Genomic DNA, 19,052 nt, shown 5'->3' with positions numbered 1-19,052 from the left:
TGGATGATACACCATCAGCAGCACAGGGATCGACTAGACACCATCAGCAGCACAGGGATGGATGATACACCATCAGCAGCACAGGGATGGACTAGACACCATCAGCAGCACAGGGATGGACTAGGTACCATGAGCAGCATAGGAATGGATGATACACCATCAGCAGCACAGGGATCGACTAGACACCATCAGCAGCACAGGGATCGACTAGGTACCATCACCAGCACAGGGATGGACTAGGTACCATCACCAGCACAGGGATAGACTAGGCACCATCAGCAGCACAGGGATGGACTAGGTACCATCAGCAGCACAGGGATGGACTAGGCACCATCAGCAGCACAGGGATGGATGATACACCATCAGCAGCACAGGGATGGACTAGACACCATCAGCAGCACAGGGATGGACTAGGCACCATCAGCAGCACAGGGATGGACTAGACACCATCAGCAGCACAGGGACACTTTAGCTGGGATGATTTCACTAGGTTAAGAGACCAAAGCATAACTAACAATAGTAACAGTGGCATGTCTTATCAAAACAAAGGACATTAATTATGGTCCATGATGCTGTGTTAAAGCAAATACATTAGAGAAATAGAGAAATATTTTAAATGAAGACATTTTAAATTCAGTGGTCAAGTTAAAAATATCAGTGCTTAAAAGACACGTTTGCCTATTAAAAGCTAATGTGTGATACTGTATTCTCCAAGGATGGTATGTCATTCAGTACCCTGATCTTAAATCCTGAAGGAATCTAGATTCTTAAAGAGATCTGCTTATGTTCATAGAAATGTACAGAGCAAGGATCTGACAAACTGGTTCAAATGCATTTATAAATGTTCCCCACAATCCTCAGAACTAGATTATTATATTTTTAGCTTCTGAAAACTTCAGTAAGAAGAAGAAGAACAACAACAAAAGCCACATTTACTTTTTTTTAAATTTGGCAGTGTTGGGAATCAATTAATTAATCAAACAAACAAACAAACAAATGACAATAAAACACTTAAAAGTTAAACTAAAGTTAAACTAAAGTCTCTTGAATTAAACCATAGTGAGAATAGATCCACAAAGACTTTCTCTGGAAAGTAGTTACCCAAAAGCAGTTAGTACAGGTAGGTTAATAGGACCAGCCATAACTCGCTTTATAGGGAGAGTAAAATGCAACAACCTGTTGTTGTGCAAAGGAATTTTTAAGGAATTGCCAAGGCAGAGGACGTATGGTGACAGTGGCAGTGATGGCATTGGAGAAAACAAATGCAGTCACCAAAGTTTAAGATCTTTAAGGTTGCTACTTATGACTTTACAGGTAAATGTGCTCCTCCCGGTAGTTAGAAAATTAATGTATTCCCATTCATTTTAGGTAGAGTTTAAAAAATGGCTAATAACTTCTTTTTTGTTCTCAAACTCTGTTTTCCAAAGTACAAAATTTTTAGTTTTAACTTTTTTCCCGGTTTTCTTCTTGAGTGGTGCTATTGATCAGCAAGTACATGTTAAATGTTTCAGTCTGAGAGAAAGGAATTGTATTAGGCTGCCTGTTAGAACTGACAGGGGTGTGTAGAATTCAACATTCAAAGGTTGCTTCTCTTCCAATACTCGATCTTATTCTTACATGTTCACACTCTTCCACCCCAAACAGCATTCTCCTAGTAGCCTTGCTGGGCAATTCTCTGATCTGAGCTGTAATGTACTCACTCCTAGGGCGATGGCCATAAGGTTATTCAATGCCAGAGAGATGCAAACTAGTAAAAGCTTTCCTTAATGTAGAATATAAATCTTTCTGTGGAGTTTGAAACTCATATTCACAGCCTCGTAGAAATATATTCTACTAGCTGGTGGTTCCATCAGGCCATTGTTATGAGGTAACATCTTTTTGCCGTCCATCAGGTACTGAGCTTAGGACATATATATTCTGGAGGACAGAACAGCCAGAGCTGTGCTTTTGGAAGCATTACCCAGGGTGGTCTGTTGAATCCTATTTTTGACATATACTCAGACTTAGAGATATGCATATGCACACAAAATACATGCACTTATACACATGTGCACACATACCAGATACATTCACATATATACACACAAGTACTCACAAGTAAATGCATGAATGTGTGAATACATGCATGCACATAGACACATTTATAGTATTCTTAAGTGCCATAGGGTAAGAATTAGAAAAAGCGACATTAGAAACATGGAAGTGACAGAGTCAACACTGGTGTAGCCTAGCTACTATTCACAATCACATACCTGAAATTCCCAGGACTGTGTACATCTGTTTTAATAGAATTGACTGCATACTCTGGCCGGTAGGTCCCACACCACACCTTGAAGTAGAATAGACAAAGAAAAACAGCATGCTCAGGTATAATCATGGAGCATTGTGGGCAGGTTGGGGGAAAAGGAATATTAATTTGGAATTTGCATTCAACCATTAACTCTTCAAACAATATACATTGAAAGGCATCCAGAAACACTATCATTTATAATGAACATGGTCTGACATTCTTGTTGCAAATAATGTAAGCTAGTCAAGTCAAATGTTCCACCCCAATTGATTAAAAGAAAACTCAGCATGCAATATCCAGCTTGGAAGAAATTACAACTCAAAAGTATTTTCACATTTATCAATCATGTAAGACATACTACCTGGGCAAAGTTCAGGAAGAATAGTTGTTTGTGATTGAGGTCAAGTCCAGGGAGTAATTTTTCTTCACCATTCTTTTTAACATAATTCTGATAGGCCTAAGGAGTAAAATAAAAGGTTAGAATTTGTAAATTTATACAGAACCGTATTCCAAAAGGCTATGTAACCAAGCAATTTGCCATTATATTAAATGACTATAATAACACACTTAGATATGGCAACCTGCAACACTTCCATGGATTAAGAAGAAGACTAGAATACATCTATAAATGCTCAGAAAGAATAAGAGACTGATTAGCAGATGACAAGAGCCTGGCATGTCAGATGATGACATTAAATGTCAGTTTTGTGAAAGATGACTTGAATACATGATGAGAATCTTACCTTAGTATTGTTTTATGGATAGATGGGTGAGTCCAGCCTGTTGGAGGAACTGCTTGCCAAGAGAATCGTCTGCAATTGCTACGTTTAGTTACTACTCTTAGAAAAATGGGCTCACAGCAGATTTAGTCTGAGTGATTGTTACCAAAAGTTTGAGGGATTCTCTCAAGATTCCTTAGGGCCTTAGTGTCATACAATTCAAGGTTGAAGGATCAGCAGCTATCCTAGTCCTCTTAGTACAGGACAAAATAGATTAACTTCCACAACATCAAGTGAAAAGCATTCTGGCCACCTGAATATCAGAGAATGTTCTAAAATTTTAAAAATTTAAATTCACTATTGAGAAATTTAGTTTTGCTCTGCTATTGACTATATAAAAATACATTAATAATAAACTTTCTGAGAGGTTATTTATAATTTCTTTTAAAAATTCAATTTAATTAACTAATTTGTTAGTATGTACATGAGTGTATAAGAGCATACGGGAGTATACTATGGTACATGTGTAGAGTTCAGAGGTCAGCTTGCAGGATCAAATTCCCTCCTTCTACTCAGTGGGTCTAAGGGATTCAACTCAGGTGGTCAGACTTGGTGGCAAATGTCTTTATGGGTTGAGCCACCTTGCCAGCCATTTCTAATTTTTTACAAAGAAATTCATCAATTACATGAGTAAAAAATTTATTTTAGTTCTTTCTCCTTATCACCAACATAGAATAGTGAGCCTTTACTATATAAAGATTTTGGTACATACAGAAGGTTTATGCTGCTTCTCATGTAGGGAGTTCACAGTCTAGGAGAGGGGCAGGTGATTATATGCAGAAACTCATATATTGTTAAAAATATTTTTAAATTGTGCTTTCTTTTATTACAACAATTTTCAGCTTCCTTAAGATGAGCAGTATAGCGGAATCACCAAAAGTGTTAATTACTAACACTACTTCCAGTTAACAGTCACAGGGACTATTGGAGAATCAACAAAGTATTGAGCTAACATATGATACAATGATTTGCATAATACTGAAACTCAGTCTTTAACATCACACCTTATAGAACGAGACCATTCTGAGAGATAGTTATGAACAAAGCCAAGTTCTATAGCAGGTTTACATTACTTTTCCAAGAGTACTTAGGCCACAGTGAAGGGAGAGGAAAGTCAGTCGAAGGCTGGGGGCTCTGACTTGAAGAGAAATAGATTATCTGGTGTAACACTGGCCAGAACACCAAGGAAGAGAAATTCTGAAAGAAGATTCCAAGATCAGAGCAGGTTGCTTTTGAACATTCAGCTTTGTGTTAATCTGGAGATCACACCCCGAGGATTATAGATAACAATGCTTGGGGCACAGGAAGCTAAGGATGGGGACATTCAAGATCCACAGGGAAAGGCTAGACCTCAGTAGCAGGGATCAATTAGCTCTAAACTAGGCACTATTTTAGTTGCAACTAACAAGGTGTACAAACAAGTCCCAAAAGGAGAAAACTACTTCTAGTGAATCTATCTATATTTAGAAAAATGCTCAGCAATACTTGTAGGAAATTAGAAATTATCCAGCACCCAGAGAGGTAAAATGTATTCTATTTACTACCCAATGAAACATTATTTACCTGTCATTGAAGGTAGTAGCAATGTACCAGCTAGGATTTCTATCTGACTTCATCCTCCAGGCCTCATACTTTGAAGAGGCTGTGTTATAGGCACACTGTCCTCTCCACCAGTCATCGATCTGTTCTGTGGTGTTGCTTCCATTTTCCTGACACAATCACCCTTTACTCTCAGCCTTGCAGTAATGAATGACCAAACAATCCTATTCAGTCCTCAACCATTCTACACAGCTGGGAAAACCTCATTCTCTCTGTGGACCCCTTATCCATTTTGTCATCTCAAGTAGACTACTCATTTTCTCACACATGAGCTAGTTCAGGGTCAAGAGGTACACTCAACTTCATCTTTATTCCTCCTTGTTGCTTCTAAAAGCACCAGTCTTCCAGCCTTTTGTGGAATTCCCTATTTTCACTTCCACACTGGCATTCACTGGCTCATCTTTTAATTCATACTCATATCCTCAATTACTGCCATACTTTATGGAAGCTATGTTGCTACATTGTTAACACCTAAAATGGTGCTACAAACAAAGCAAAGTTCTTAAAAGTACTTGGGAGGAAAGACTGTAAGAGTCAGAGGACCTGGACACCTACTATAAAGTAGTGCCTTCTAGACATTACAGGGAAGTTGCCTCCATGAAATCTAAATAAGATGGTTGTCTAAACAAAGCCTGCATAATGACACTCCCAGCCAACATGAGGACGAGTCCCTTGATGAGTAGTATCCAATCCCAAATGGTCAGTCCAAACACATGCACATGCAGGCAGCACTAAGGGGACTCAGTAGGTTTTACATGCATTTGTACACATGCATGTGAACGCACGCACGTGCGCGCGCACACACACACACACACACAAACACAAATACATATATATGAGATAATAGTAAAGAAGCAGAGGTTATGAATTTGAGATGGACTTGGGGAGATGGGAGGAGATGAGGAAAGAGGAAGGTGTAAAAATTATGTAAACACAAGACTCACACATGAAATTCACAAAATGAGCAAATAAAGTACTTGTATGCAAGTATAAATGGAAGGCTAACTGTGAATCTAATGAATATTCCAATGATAATAATTCTTGAAGAATAATAAATGGCCATAACTTGAGCTATTTCACAATCCTTAACTGTTTCCTCAGTGAGCAGACTGTGCCTTAATGTTATGTCTGCAGTTTATGTAAGATTATCACCTCCACAGGCTGCCTGAACTGCTGGGAAACTGTGGGTCCCACTTATACTGATAAATGACCCTACAATCACTTTTTACCAAAAAATTACCGTAGGTTCACTTCTAAGAAATATTTTGTGTCCTCTTCTGGATTGTATATCTTCTTGTGTCTATTGTAATTCTCAGTGCTAACTTTTCTTCTCGATTCCCATTTTCAGTCTTCATTTTCTCCCTATGCAAATCTCTTATAAAAAGCTTTAAAGAAATGGGTAAATATGATAAGAGAATCCTCCCATTGCTGAAATGGGAAGAAAATATACTCACCCTGTATGCTTGGCCAATACCTCCATTATCAGCAATGTTTTCTCCTAGTGTATTAATTCCATTGAGCTGTTTAAAGAAAGATTCCCTGTTAGGATTGTAATAGAAAGCATCAACATTACACTTATGATTGCATATCTAAAGCTTGTCTGAAGAATGCTTGTAACATACATGCTGTCCACCTGCTAGGTCCCATGTAAAGTTTCCATATTGGTACACCATACACTGGGATTGGTCTTTAAAATTATTTGCCGACTGCTGCGTCCACCAGTCAATGAGATCTCCATCTTTATTAAAATTTCTTCCTGTAATATATTCATTTGGTAAGAAGAAATTTTGTTACAATAAGGTTTTTTATTCTCTCTGTTTTATAACTGAAAATCTTGAAATAGATTCACATGCCATTGTAAAAATAAAAGAAAGAAAAAAATTACAACTCATTGTTTCAGCTCTTTAGTAGCATTTTGCAAAACTATAAAATCATAATAATATAGAATATAATCCCTCTTCTTGAAATCTCTAGTTTAAAGTGGAAAAGACTAAAATTCTGTTACATGAGTGACCATGAAATGGGGCAGACAATGAGAGAAACTACTCACTCTCCTGACTCCTAATTTTTTGGGGAAAAGCTTGAATTTTATCTGTAAATGTGCTTTGGAATTGATAGATATTTCATCCACTTGGCGCATGCTACTGCAGATGAGACTATTAGATAACCCCTCCTGAATGCATGCCTGTTACTCTGGATATTTTCTGAACCATGGCTATTTAATTTGATATTTTGAGACTTTAAAAGGTCAACAATTGTTTTCTGGCACCCATTTTATGTTCCCAAACTCTTTATTCAAAAGTAACTCCTTCCTTCCCTCTACTTTAAATATAGAAGCAACAAACTCTCTCCAGGAGTTTTCCTCCCAGATTTAAAGGACACTAATCTTTCCTTTTTTGTATCTCCAAATGCATTCATACATACTTGATATGTTTTGACATTTAATTGTATCATCTTTTAGATAATTACAATACTGTGAATAAGAAAAGGATTATGGAACAAAATTTGAATTTACACACTGAGTCCACTAATTCCATGTTTTATAACATTGCACAATGTGTTCTATGCCACTGTATGATTCTGTTTGAGAAATAGAAAAATTATTATTTGGAACTGGTTAAAACTGTTGCACCAACCAATTGAGTAACAATTCTCCAGTAAGTCTGTCTTTAAGGGGTTACTCTTTCTGTCTCCCCTCTCTCTCTGGCTTTCCAGAATTCTGTCTATTGAACTAAAATTTGTTACAATTTTTGCTGTGTCCTTTTTATGTGTCTTCAATCCTTACTTCAATTTTGTCTGGCTGTAATTAAAACAGTAAATATTCCTGGTTGTTTAGGGATGCATATAAACATTTATGTGCTTGCTATTTGCAAAGTTCTAACTTGCATATTAACCATCAGATAAAAAACAAACAACAAAGTTCCTGACTACAAGCAGCTTAAGGACCACACGGGGACTTGAATGAGTGACATCTTCTGACTGTGTATCTAAGACTCAGATTCTGCCCTCGAGGAATCTGGAAAGCTGAGATATACACAACAGGACCAAGCATCATTACTGGGTGGATGAACACTACTGTACTTTCTCAATGTGAATACTTGTTTAAGTCTCTTAGAATGTAAAGCTCACATTTCTTACTGCCCATTAATATTTTGGGTTTCTTAAGAACACTTTAAATAGAAATGTAGTTAGACATAATTCTAACCATTTAAACAAATGGAATTTTGTACTGACAAATTATAACTTTTAAATTTAGGAGGATGTATCTCAGCCAAAGGAAAATGTTACCTATACTTTACCATTGTCATCAAAGCCATGTGTGATTTCATGTCCGATGACCATGCCGATGCCCCCATAGTTCAATGAGTTGGACTGCCGAGCACTAAAGAATGGGGGTTGCAAAATGCCAGCGGGGAAGACTAAAGAACAAAAGATGATGGAAGATTTATGAAGATTATCAGGGGCATTGTCAACGATGGTATCATGCTTGCTACCCTGTTTTCTACTATGTCATTTTCACTTAGGTAGATAACAAAAGTCTTGTGTGATAGAAACCAACACAGTCATTTATTATTGATGCTGGCAAAGTGACTGAGCCAGCGCCGTACGTGACCTATGATTTATTCATCACAATTCATCTGCCTATCTCTTTTAAGATTTTTTTGTAAGGAGTCTGGAGCATGGCATATGTATAAACCACACTCAGGAAGTTCTTTCCCTTGTGTAAATATATGGAAGGAAGAGCTACTCAAGAATACACATTTCTGTTCAGTGCTGCCTTTGAAATTGGTATCTGTCCACAATACTATCTAAAATAAATTACCGCTCAGTCAAATGTATGCCTCCATCATTTAACCTTATTTTATTTACATTAGGGATCCTATAGTTACTCTAAATTCTCTTTATTTTCTTATTAATCATTGGAGTCCTTTATCCAATTTGCTCATTCCCATCCTGGCACCTCAAGTCTCAGCCCTCTGAGATCTGAGATTCATTTGTTTGTATACACATTTACTTATGTACTCTTTAGTCCAGTTGCTTTAAGCTCATTATCTCTAGAATTCCAAATATGATTAATACACAGAAAATGTGTTGAATAAATCAATAATCAACTCTAGAACCACGAAATCTGATATTGCTTGGAATATGATTAACACTCAGAAAAATGTGAGTAAATCAATAATCAATTATAAACAAATAAATACATATTTTAATAGACTAAGCTGTCTTTAAATTTTTACTATGTATGAAAATCTCAAAGAATAAAATTATTTTATTTAAAAAGTTTAGTAGCTAAATTAATACTATTTCTTATATATTTGTCATAACATCTGTATTAAATTGAAATTTTTCTCCATTTCTATGTCTCACAAACACTTGAGTATATCAAACATTGACCACTTTCACTCTTCTACTTAAGTGTTAACAGAGTGTAATCCCCAACAGTGAAACTCTTCTGTTGAGCTTAGGTGATCTTTTCCTGTCTGAAGTTTGCACAGCACATGTAAGCTATCACAGCACATGTAAAATATCAGGTGGTATACTGTCCTTCCAAAATCACAGTTTGTCACTTCTTCTAGGAAGTTTGATAGAGCATCTTACCTCACACTGTTTCCTCATGTCAAGTATGACTTATTTTCTAAGAAAATAATCTAACCTAATTTAATCCACCCTCATGTTCTATTCTGTAGCCAGATTAAAGTTCAACAGTCCTCACTATTCATCTCCTACTAACACACTTTGGGAGGTCATCATTGCTATGCAGTCAAACAGTACCTTCTTCTTCACCATGGTCATTATATGTTGCTGCTCTCCAGGTTCCTAATGTTCACCCTGGTCTAGACCTTTGCATTGTCTTCTTGTAATAAATGTTTCTGCTAAATACCCTGCCTGGAAAATACATTATTTTCTTTCAATTTTTTTTCTTGGAATATATTGCCTCTACTTAATGAAAGGGACCATTGTTTTGAGTCGATGTCAGATGTCAAAGTCAGATGTTAGTTAACCCTTGACCTTAGAAATAAATGAAGATGGATAATTGTAATTCAGTAATTTTACCATTCATGTTCTAAAATGCCAGTAACCACTAGGTAATATCAGAACTATATTCTGGAATCATTAAAGAATCTGTAGTATGAATATATATTACAAGTAAAACTGTGGGCCTTTCCTATACATGATATCAAGACTGTAAGTGAAAGGCCTGAGTAATTAAAAAATTAAAGTCTAGTTAACACAAAGTAACAACTGTGTTTCTTTTAAACAGGGTAAATATGGCCTAAGCTTTCATGGGCTTGAGGGGTAAACATTAGATATTTACAGAGGTAGCTTTAAAAATACTTTAGGTGATTTTGTTCATCAGCTCTTTCAATGTTAGAAAGTTGTCATTTCCACCACTTTCAATGATAAAATAATAATCAACCTTTGTCCTGGAAGAATTTTGGTGAAAGTTATAGCTTACATGTATCTACCTGAGCTAAACAGTGTCAAGAAATTATTTTTAGCTAAAAGTATAAAAATTATACACAGTACTTTATTAACTTAAACTGAGTATTATCTCCCACACTGTGTACTGTTATTAGAAATATACCCATTATCTAAAATGTTCTTATGAAATATGCTATCAAGGCTAAACATTAACTACAGAGATGCAGATGACTTAATTTCAGCCTTAGATGTCATTCTTTAAATAAGTGATAGTATTTTTATGGCTCGTATTAATACTAGTCTTTAAGTTCAGCCTAGCAGATTATGAGCTCCTTTAACTTGGTCATCTAATTTTTTAAAGGAGGATTTGGTCCATCAAGCTTACTTCTTGAGTAGTAAATATTATAGTAATATTTATGTAATAAAATTTATGTAAATAAAATGACTTGTGCATTATCATGGCTGTCAGGTGATCAGTTAAATAAAGTGCAACAGTTGTCACTATTCCTCTTCTAAGAAACTTTGGGAGATCATGTACCCTCTTCCTCACCTTGGAATTCCTCGGAAGCTTTGGAATAAAGAAGACATAGTATAGGGCAATCTCCACTAAAGCCAGTCTACTGAATTACCAAAAGACTTGGGTTTACAAAAAGTTGGCTCTCAGAACCTCCAATACCTTTAAAGAGCTGATGGTTATTAAGTTCTAAAATATTAAGTTCTAAAAGCCAGTATAATTTTTAAAAGGGACTTTCAAAAAAGTACACAGGAATAAGATAATCATTATGTTATAGATTGGATGTTATGGAAGAAACAATCACCTAATGTGATCAAGACTAATTTAAATTTCCCACTACAGTGAAAAGAGGCACATGTATCTAGGAATATTTTAAGATGTGAACCAATAACTCAATATTGGCTTTACTTTAAGAGGAGTATTAAAAATTGGCCATACAGCAAACTGAGGGCTGAGAAAGTTGAGGAATTCTAATAAAGAATTCTTTATGGATGTACCTTACCTATTTGATTTCTGCCTGAGGAATAAAATGCATTGACTACAGCCGCTCCACTTATCCACCTATGGAAGACATAAAAACTTGTTACAGAAGATACTCCATTTTCTCATTCAATCCACTTGCCACGAAAATGAATGTTTTCACTCTCTGTGCAGCGTGACAAACAAACATTAACAATCAACATGAACAAATTAACAGTAGGTAGAGTTGAAACTCATTGGAAAATATTTTTATTTCTTGAAAATTTAACATATACTCAGGTCTTCATTCTATTGATTTCATTTGCATTGAATTTTGTAGTGGCATCTGATGGTACAAAACCTACCATTACATTTTTGAGAAACTGTAGTAGGTTAAAATTATACTGAAATTCACTTGGCTTTACACTTTGATACAAAATTGTTCCAACAATTCTGGAACTGTTAACAATTATATGAAGCATAGGCTTGTAAAACTTAGATAGCTCTAAATCTTTCAATTCTTAGTTCATAATGAGCCTTTTGAGAACTCAGATACCTTAGCTTGGAACAATAAACTTTGAGTTGTTGTTCCTTAAATCATATTTAAAAACACAACACTGGGAGAAATGAGGCAGTGGTTAAGAATAGGACTTGCTCTTTCAAAGGACCAGTGTGTTTCTCAGTAAGCATATCAGGCAGCACACAAGTGCCTGTAACGCCAGTTCCAGGAGATCTGATGCCTCTGGCCTCTTGGGGCACCTGCACCCCTGTGTTCAGACCCACACACATATGCATGTTTTAAAATAAATCTTCGAAAGGATACTTATAAAAATGCAACACTATAGCTAATTGAAGAAAGGTATATTTTCAGATACCTCTAACGTAAAATCCAGATGGTTTTTAAGAAAAGTTGTCTATTAGTCTATACCATGACTTAGGCTCTACATAGAGTCTAGAGTTTATGAAATACAGGTCCCAAATATAGAAGACACTAGTTGTGGAAATGTGAACAATTCATAAAGGATCATTACACAAAACTATATATAAAAATTAAAAAAACAAAACTGGTCTCATGATCATTTGAGGGCTAAAAGAGCTATTATTCGTATGTCTTTCTGCTTAGACACTACGGAAAATGCCTGTCAGTCACCATACAGTAAACACTTAGATCAACATAAGTACAATCCCCATCTTAATAAGCTCATATAGATTATATGTTCACTGGAAATGGACACTTCTTGATCTCTGATAACCTCTTACTTAGCATTCCTGCATACACAAGACAGTCATGAGTATTGCCTTGAGGCAATACTCGTTATTCTACCTCAGGGAAATAGCCAATGTGACAATCATTATCCTTTTAGCAGCAAATCACAGTAGTCCAATAATACAGTTTATATAAGAGCTCTATCTTATATCTCTGCTGTGCCAGGTATGCAGTACAAAGTCAACATATTAGTCATAATATTAGTAACTATTGCTGGTGTCAGGTATAATCACAAGTTTAATCTCTTAAAATAACTGGCAGAGATCATCATGTAACAAGTATTTTTGAATAACATGATGAAAACTTTAAATAAAAGGATGCGTGACTTCACAGGAGTCTAGTTAGTATTTTCATGAGCTTCTCTTTTGGAAAATAATAAGCCTGGAAATGGCAAAGAATCCTTTCCTGTTAGTTGGTTACTGCTTTTATTTTAATACAGTAAACACTTTAAACAGGATGGGAGTGACATATCAATTTTCCCTAGCGTTATCAGAGCTGAATCATGAATATTTTAACATTTCCAGCAAGCTGATGATTACAAGAATATATCTTATTGTTTTAATTAAACAGCACTTGCTTACTACACAATTTGTAATGACTCACAAGAAAGGCAAATATTTGTGAACACAAAATATTAGATTAAAATGGAGAAACCAGGACTATACAGAACGAGTGGTTCTCACTTATGTGACTAACAAATATACAAAGAAGATGCTTGTATGGACAAAAATGGAAATAAGGAAATGTGATGTGTTTAGATGACCTTTGCATAGGCTTACACAGGTAATATGAGTCAGGATCAAGTGATGTTCTTTGGAACTGGTGAAAATGTCAACATAGGTGATGTTCTCAGATAATTTTAAGAAACCACAGTTGCATGATTTGAAAATTATTTTCAGTGTATTCTTAACACAGTCATAGCAAATATAATAATAAAACTTGTATTTAAACACTTTATTAAAATTTTGCTAAAGTTGTTTATGAATTTTTCGCATATCAGTGGCTCTGGGGTTTATTTCTTAATTGTGAATTCAGGGTTGGTGACAATAGAGTATTTTATGGGTAATTATAAATAATCATTGTAAATTATTTGGCTCTGAACAAGTGAAAAGTCCTAATAGTAAACTAGGAAAAGTAGCAACTTGAGTTGTTTTAAGATGTAATGTTATACTGAAGACAAAAAAACCAGATATTCTAAGCTAATACTTCAGATAACACACTTTAAATATCTGAATAAAAGATATAGACATGGAAAGATGAACATTGTACAATATTGCCTATGTTGGTTTACTGCTTTCATAAAAATAAGTATCATCTCTTGTATTTTAGTTCCTTTCTACCCTTCTGATACATTACTGTAAAGAGTTTAAAGTTGCATTTTGATTAATGTTTGTGACTTTCCAGCTGGAAGAGCTCTACGAATTAAAATGTCTACTGTGAATTATATCTTCTAGAAAATGGTGGCTATTTATGATCATGAGACACTCCCATAAATTAGAATTACGATAGTGGGGTTACTGAGCACTAATATGTAGTATTTTGCCTTTTTCCTTTCAAAATCTTTAATGATGTGTTCTTAGTCTACTCTGGAGAATCATACAGATTCAAAAACCCAGGGCATTTTGTTCCAGGTCATGGTCAGAACTTGAAGTACTATAATTATATCAATTGTTACTTCTTAAGTAGGTTAATAAAAGAAACAAATTCAGTGTCTCTTACTTGTTGTCAGTTATGAAATGCCTCAAGTATCAATAGAAAAGATAAATTAACAAGGCAAGTCAAATATTTTTCACCTTTATGAGTGTTGTAATGAAAATTTTAAGTCTCTTTGATTTCAATTCATCTATATAAATGGAGATGCTTTTATATGTAAAACTCAAAAAAATTCTGACCATGACAGTAGTACATGGAAGATAAAATACACATAAAGAAAACAGAACCAAAAACAAATGGAGCTGCTATTTCTCTAAAGTAATGGTGATGCTCCTTCAAGATACCCTCCATGCGTACAGACTAGACACTACCAGCCTCTTATGTGCAGTATTAGCTTGGGGGAAGAAGCAAAACAGTGTGTTCTGTTCTCTTCATGCTTCCAGAGGTTGGGGTATATGTGATCATGAACTCTGAGGTTAGATGGTAGTGTGGGAATGGAGAAAGTAGGTAAGTAAGAAATTGATTTTTTTAAAAAAGATTTATTTATTTTATGTGACTACACTGTCACTCTCTACAGACACACCAAAAGGGGGCATCAGATCTCATTACAGATGGTTGTGAGCCACCATGTGGTTGCAAGGGATTGAACTCAGGACCTCTGGAAAAACACTCAGTGCTCTGAACTGCTGAGCTATCTCTTCAATCCAAGAAATTTATTTTTTATACAATTATTATTATTTAATTTTCATTTCTGAAGTGTAGTTTTGTCAGGTAAGCTTAATTTGTTTAATTCAAAACAAATTAACATCAAAAACATCTTTGAGGACAATTCAGTCCTCAAAGATGGACTTGCTGTAAAACTTGAAGGGATAACTAAAATACACTTGAGAGAGAAACCACATGTTTGCCTTCCATCTCTTTCTACCCAGAGAAAGCTAGGAGGCCAAGAAAAGTAGATATGGACCCCAAGGTTCAGCAGCCTTTATGAAAAAGTGAAGCTAGTGGACTGTAAAAGCACTTAGAACCAATCTCCTTTAAGACACTGTGAGTAACTTTAAAGCTTAAAATAAAGAACAAGACCATTAATAGCCTTTTCCCTGGGAGTACTTAGTTCTTAGTATCTATTCTGAGAGCAACTTCTTTGAAATTTTCTGTGTGCCTTATTCAACTGAGTGAAAGAAGGATGCTTTTGAAATCTCAGATCATTATATTCTTACACTTATTAATTTTTTTCAAATGGGCTTTCTTGGTCTTTCAGATAATCTTGACCATATAGATGATACCTTCAATCTGCAAGTATAGAAACTGAGCTACTAACTCTTTATCCTAATGCACGTATACACTAAGTAACATAACTGGGGAAAATACATTTAAATGGAATGGAAGATGGCTTGCTTAATGTCCTATCAAATTCCAGCACCTAACTGCTGATCCACATGATAGACAAATTTCAGTACAGTGACTAAGGTCATTTTCTTGTGAATAGAAAAAAAGGACTTTGTCTCTTTCTCTCCCACCCTACCCCCAACCCCCTTTCAAGGAAAAAGTAGATATTATTAACAAAACTTAGGAAAAATTAAAAGTCAACAACAACAACAAAACCCAAAACAAAGTTCAAAGACTAACTTTACAGAGCTAATAAATAAGTAGCAGTAATTCTAATTCAAGGCTGCCTAGTTCCCACGATCTCCTCTCCCCAGTTCCACAATTTTCTCTTATTCCATAGATGTAGTACTTTAAGCATGAAACAAAAACGCAGGAGAACCAAACTCCAAGCATTGCATGGAGTAGTGATCACAATTAAGGTACAGTAGATGACTGGATTTGTCTGAGCCAAAAGTCTTAAGCTACTGAATTTAGAGTATCCATTTTTCCTGATATTAGGTAATCCTAAGATCCTAGGGAAGAACCAAAAGCTCTTCTATTTTATGTAACTCTTTGTATTTATCTAACTGGACAGAATGGCATTTATCCAGATGATTCAATCTTCACACAGATAGTGCCAGTCTATGTTTTTTTTTAACTTGAACCAGTAGGGCTTAGCACAATGTTGGGAAAATGATAGGAACTCACCAAATATATGAGGCTATCAATGGATGCTCCACACAGCAAAGATTGACTCAGCCTGCCTCGTGATTGGGAGCATGAAGGACAATGCAATCCTCCAGTCACAGAGAGCTGTGGTCGCTAGAGCTTCTGAAATGTCTTCCTCAATTAAACAGAATTATAGGACATCTTGATCCTATATTTTGATCTCTAGGATTTTACTGATTTCAGTCTATCATCATCTGATTATCCCAATCAGAAAACCCAGCAGACATGAGGTAAAGAAGATATCCAACAGGAAAGTGATTATTGTTTTGCTTTTAGTGACTATTCTGTTCAATTCATTATTAAATTAACTTCTAGTTGTAATTCTCAGAGAATGATTAAGCAATTGGAATTTTATTTTAAAGTCAGTATCAACACTAAAAGACTCATTAGGAAATCTTATAGTTTTGTCGGTTATGAACACACACACAACCCTAGGCCTTGAGGTTTACTTTTGCTCTATTAAAACTAAGTGAACAATCATGTTAATAGAAGTAAATGATTTTAGATGTGTTATTAAGTAATCTTGCCAGCATTTATTATACTTCCAGTTCAGTGCTATTTTTTTTTTCTGAGATGGACATATTTGAAATTCTTTTGTGATTGTACCAAAACCTCAAGAGACATTGAGTTCAGGGTAAAAGAAAAAATATGCATAGGCATCCAAAAACCATATGAAGTTTTAAAAATTATTCAAGTCCCTGTTCTTTGCAGGTGTGAGCTGTTCACCAGGGTAAAGGGAGGTGCTTTAGCCAAATGATTAACTTGCACATTCCCTGACATTAGGTTTTAAAATGTGTTTAACAGAAAACATCCATAGTGATGTATAATTTCACCAGCTGTGGAGGTAAGATGTGGAGATGGAAGCATTTTCATTTTATCTGCTAAATTAACCTTATCAACATTATTACAAATTGGCTATTGCGCTTGCATACCCTAACCCCACGTGCAAAGGGTTCACATTCTATTAATTGTACACAAGTCAGTTTCTTCAACAACATCAAACTGTACTGATGCTTTCACTGAAATTTGCAAGCTACAGTTCTGTATGGGTGACCAGAAAGCCACCATGGTACAGGGAATTAAGGGGGCAACATATAAGTCAAGCCATGTAGAGATTGCTGTTAGAAAACAAGGGATGCTACAAGAGATGGTATGTATCTTTAACCTCAGTACCCAGGAGGTAGAGGAAGGAAGATCTATTAAGTTTGAGGCCAGCCTGGTCCACACAGCAAGCCATAGGACAGCCATGACTATATACAGAAACCCTGTTTCAAAAAGCAAAACAAAACAAACAAACCAAAAGAATGCTGTAAGTTCAAAACCAATGAGGGAAAGGCTAGGGGCCTGGTAGTTTCAAAGCATTGCATGCAGCTAGTGTTTTGGACTCAGGAGAGGTGGTCTGGGTGACTGTGAAGGAATTATGAAGCACTACTTGGAGCTATGGGAACTTTGGACCTTTTCAAAAGCTTGTATTTCCTGATCTTAGCAACAGGAAACACAGGAAAGGTTTTTATCCAGAAAGAACATGACTCAAGCTGTATCCTTGAGACCTTGGGGGATAGTAGTATGAGGATTAAGTGAAAACACAGGACAATTGGAAGTAAAAATGTTTTTAAAATTAAAGTACCAGGGAGAATGTGGTAAGGAAGCAAAGTGGAGATGATTAAACTGAACTGCTTATACATTCCTATATAATATTTAACTAGCAGTGGGTGAATGTGGTCCTTTGCTTTGGATAGAGATTTTTGTTAGCACTATAGAACAGACCAGAGTGATCAAGATGAGGCTCTGGCTTCTGTCAGGGTGGGAACAAAACTGAAGCTTCTAGAAAATGGGCAGTTTACAAGGAACAAGATTAATTTTTGCTTAAGTGGAAAATGTTGCTCTTGTGTGGTTAATGATATAGCTATGCAGAAATGCTTGCTAATCAGCTAGATATTAAGTGTGAAGTTCAGCAGATGGACTTGGGCCAGATTAAAATAGTCATATGCAACAAGGATGGTAGACTTCAAGAAGTATATGCATGTGCGCACTGGGAGCAGATGAAGTGGGAAGAGAAATGATCTTAGAATTACTAGTTACTTAATAGAATTTATTTACGCTAGTTGGTAACTTGAAATTTCTATGCATCAGCATTTCTGTAAAGCATTATGTTACATAACTGGATAATAGTTTATAGCCTGAACCTTATGTTTTCAATATGGATATGAACATGTATTCCTCCTGCAAGTGTTTGGGAATAAGAATCTGAGTACGGAATGTGACTTCAGGGTACATGAACGAAGTGGACACAATATGTTTGTCTTTCTGTCATTGTCTGTCAGTGAGGACCTGAATCTGGGGACACATGAAACAAGGAAAGAGACAACAATGGTCACTTTTCTCCTATTAAATTAGTGTCAGAAGCTTTCATGGATAGAAACTGCAATGAAACACAGGCAACTTTTATTACAATACATCTCTTATAATTCAGTCCTAACTATTTAATGCCATTACAATCAGAGTGCTTATGGTGATTTTAAAACACAAAAATAGGTCCGGGATTGTGATTCCACCAGAGGTTCCTTTATTGTTAAGAATAGTTTTGGCTATCCTGGGTCTTTTGTTGTTCCAGATGAATCTGCCAATTGCTCTTTCTAAGTCTGTGAAGAATTGAATTGGGATTTTGATGGGGATTGCATTGAATCTGTAGATTGCCTTTGGTAAGATGGCCATTTTTACTATATTAATCCTGCCAATCCATGAGCATGGGAGATCTTTCCATCTTCTGAGATCTTCTTCAATTTCCTTCTTCAGAGACTTGAAGTTCTTGTCAAACACATCTTTTACTTGCTTAGTTAGAGTTACACCGAGATATTTTATATTATTTATAACTATTGTGAAGGGTGTTGTTTCACTAATTTCTCTCTGCCTTTTTATCCTTTGTGTATAGGAAGGCCTCTGATTTGCTTGAGTTAATTTTATATCCAG

General features: G+C 35.7%; 1 protein-coding gene across 4 annotated transcripts in view; it reads right to left on the bottom strand.

Annotated features, from left to right (window-relative positions):
* The window catches only part of Mme (membrane metalloendopeptidase), a 121,214-nt gene that overhangs the window by 9,635 nt on the left and 92,527 nt on the right, over positions 1-19,052 (bottom strand). For all 4 annotated transcript variants that reach the window (XM_031373984.1, XM_031373985.1, XM_031373982.1 and 1 more), the window contains 6 exons: positions 11,112-11,170; positions 7,968-8,087; positions 6,291-6,424; positions 6,123-6,188; positions 2,652-2,747; positions 2,253-2,329 (listed from right to left, as the gene is read on the bottom strand). In XM_031373984.1, the coding sequence (XP_031229844.1) occupies positions 2,253-2,329; positions 2,652-2,747; positions 6,123-6,188; positions 6,291-6,424; positions 7,968-8,087; positions 11,112-11,170 (552 nt within the window). The remainder of the gene's footprint in view (positions 1-2,252; positions 2,330-2,651; positions 2,748-6,122; positions 6,189-6,290; positions 6,425-7,967; positions 8,088-11,111; positions 11,171-19,052) is intronic.

The sequence above is a fragment of the Mastomys coucha genome, unplaced genomic scaffold (genome assembly GCF_008632895.1).
Source record: "Mastomys coucha isolate ucsf_1 unplaced genomic scaffold, UCSF_Mcou_1 pScaffold16, whole genome shotgun sequence".
Lineage (NCBI taxonomy): Eukaryota > Metazoa > Chordata > Mammalia > Rodentia > Muridae > Mastomys > Mastomys coucha.
Note: the sequence above shows the minus strand (reverse complement) of the source record. Positions and strands in the feature narration are given on the sequence as shown.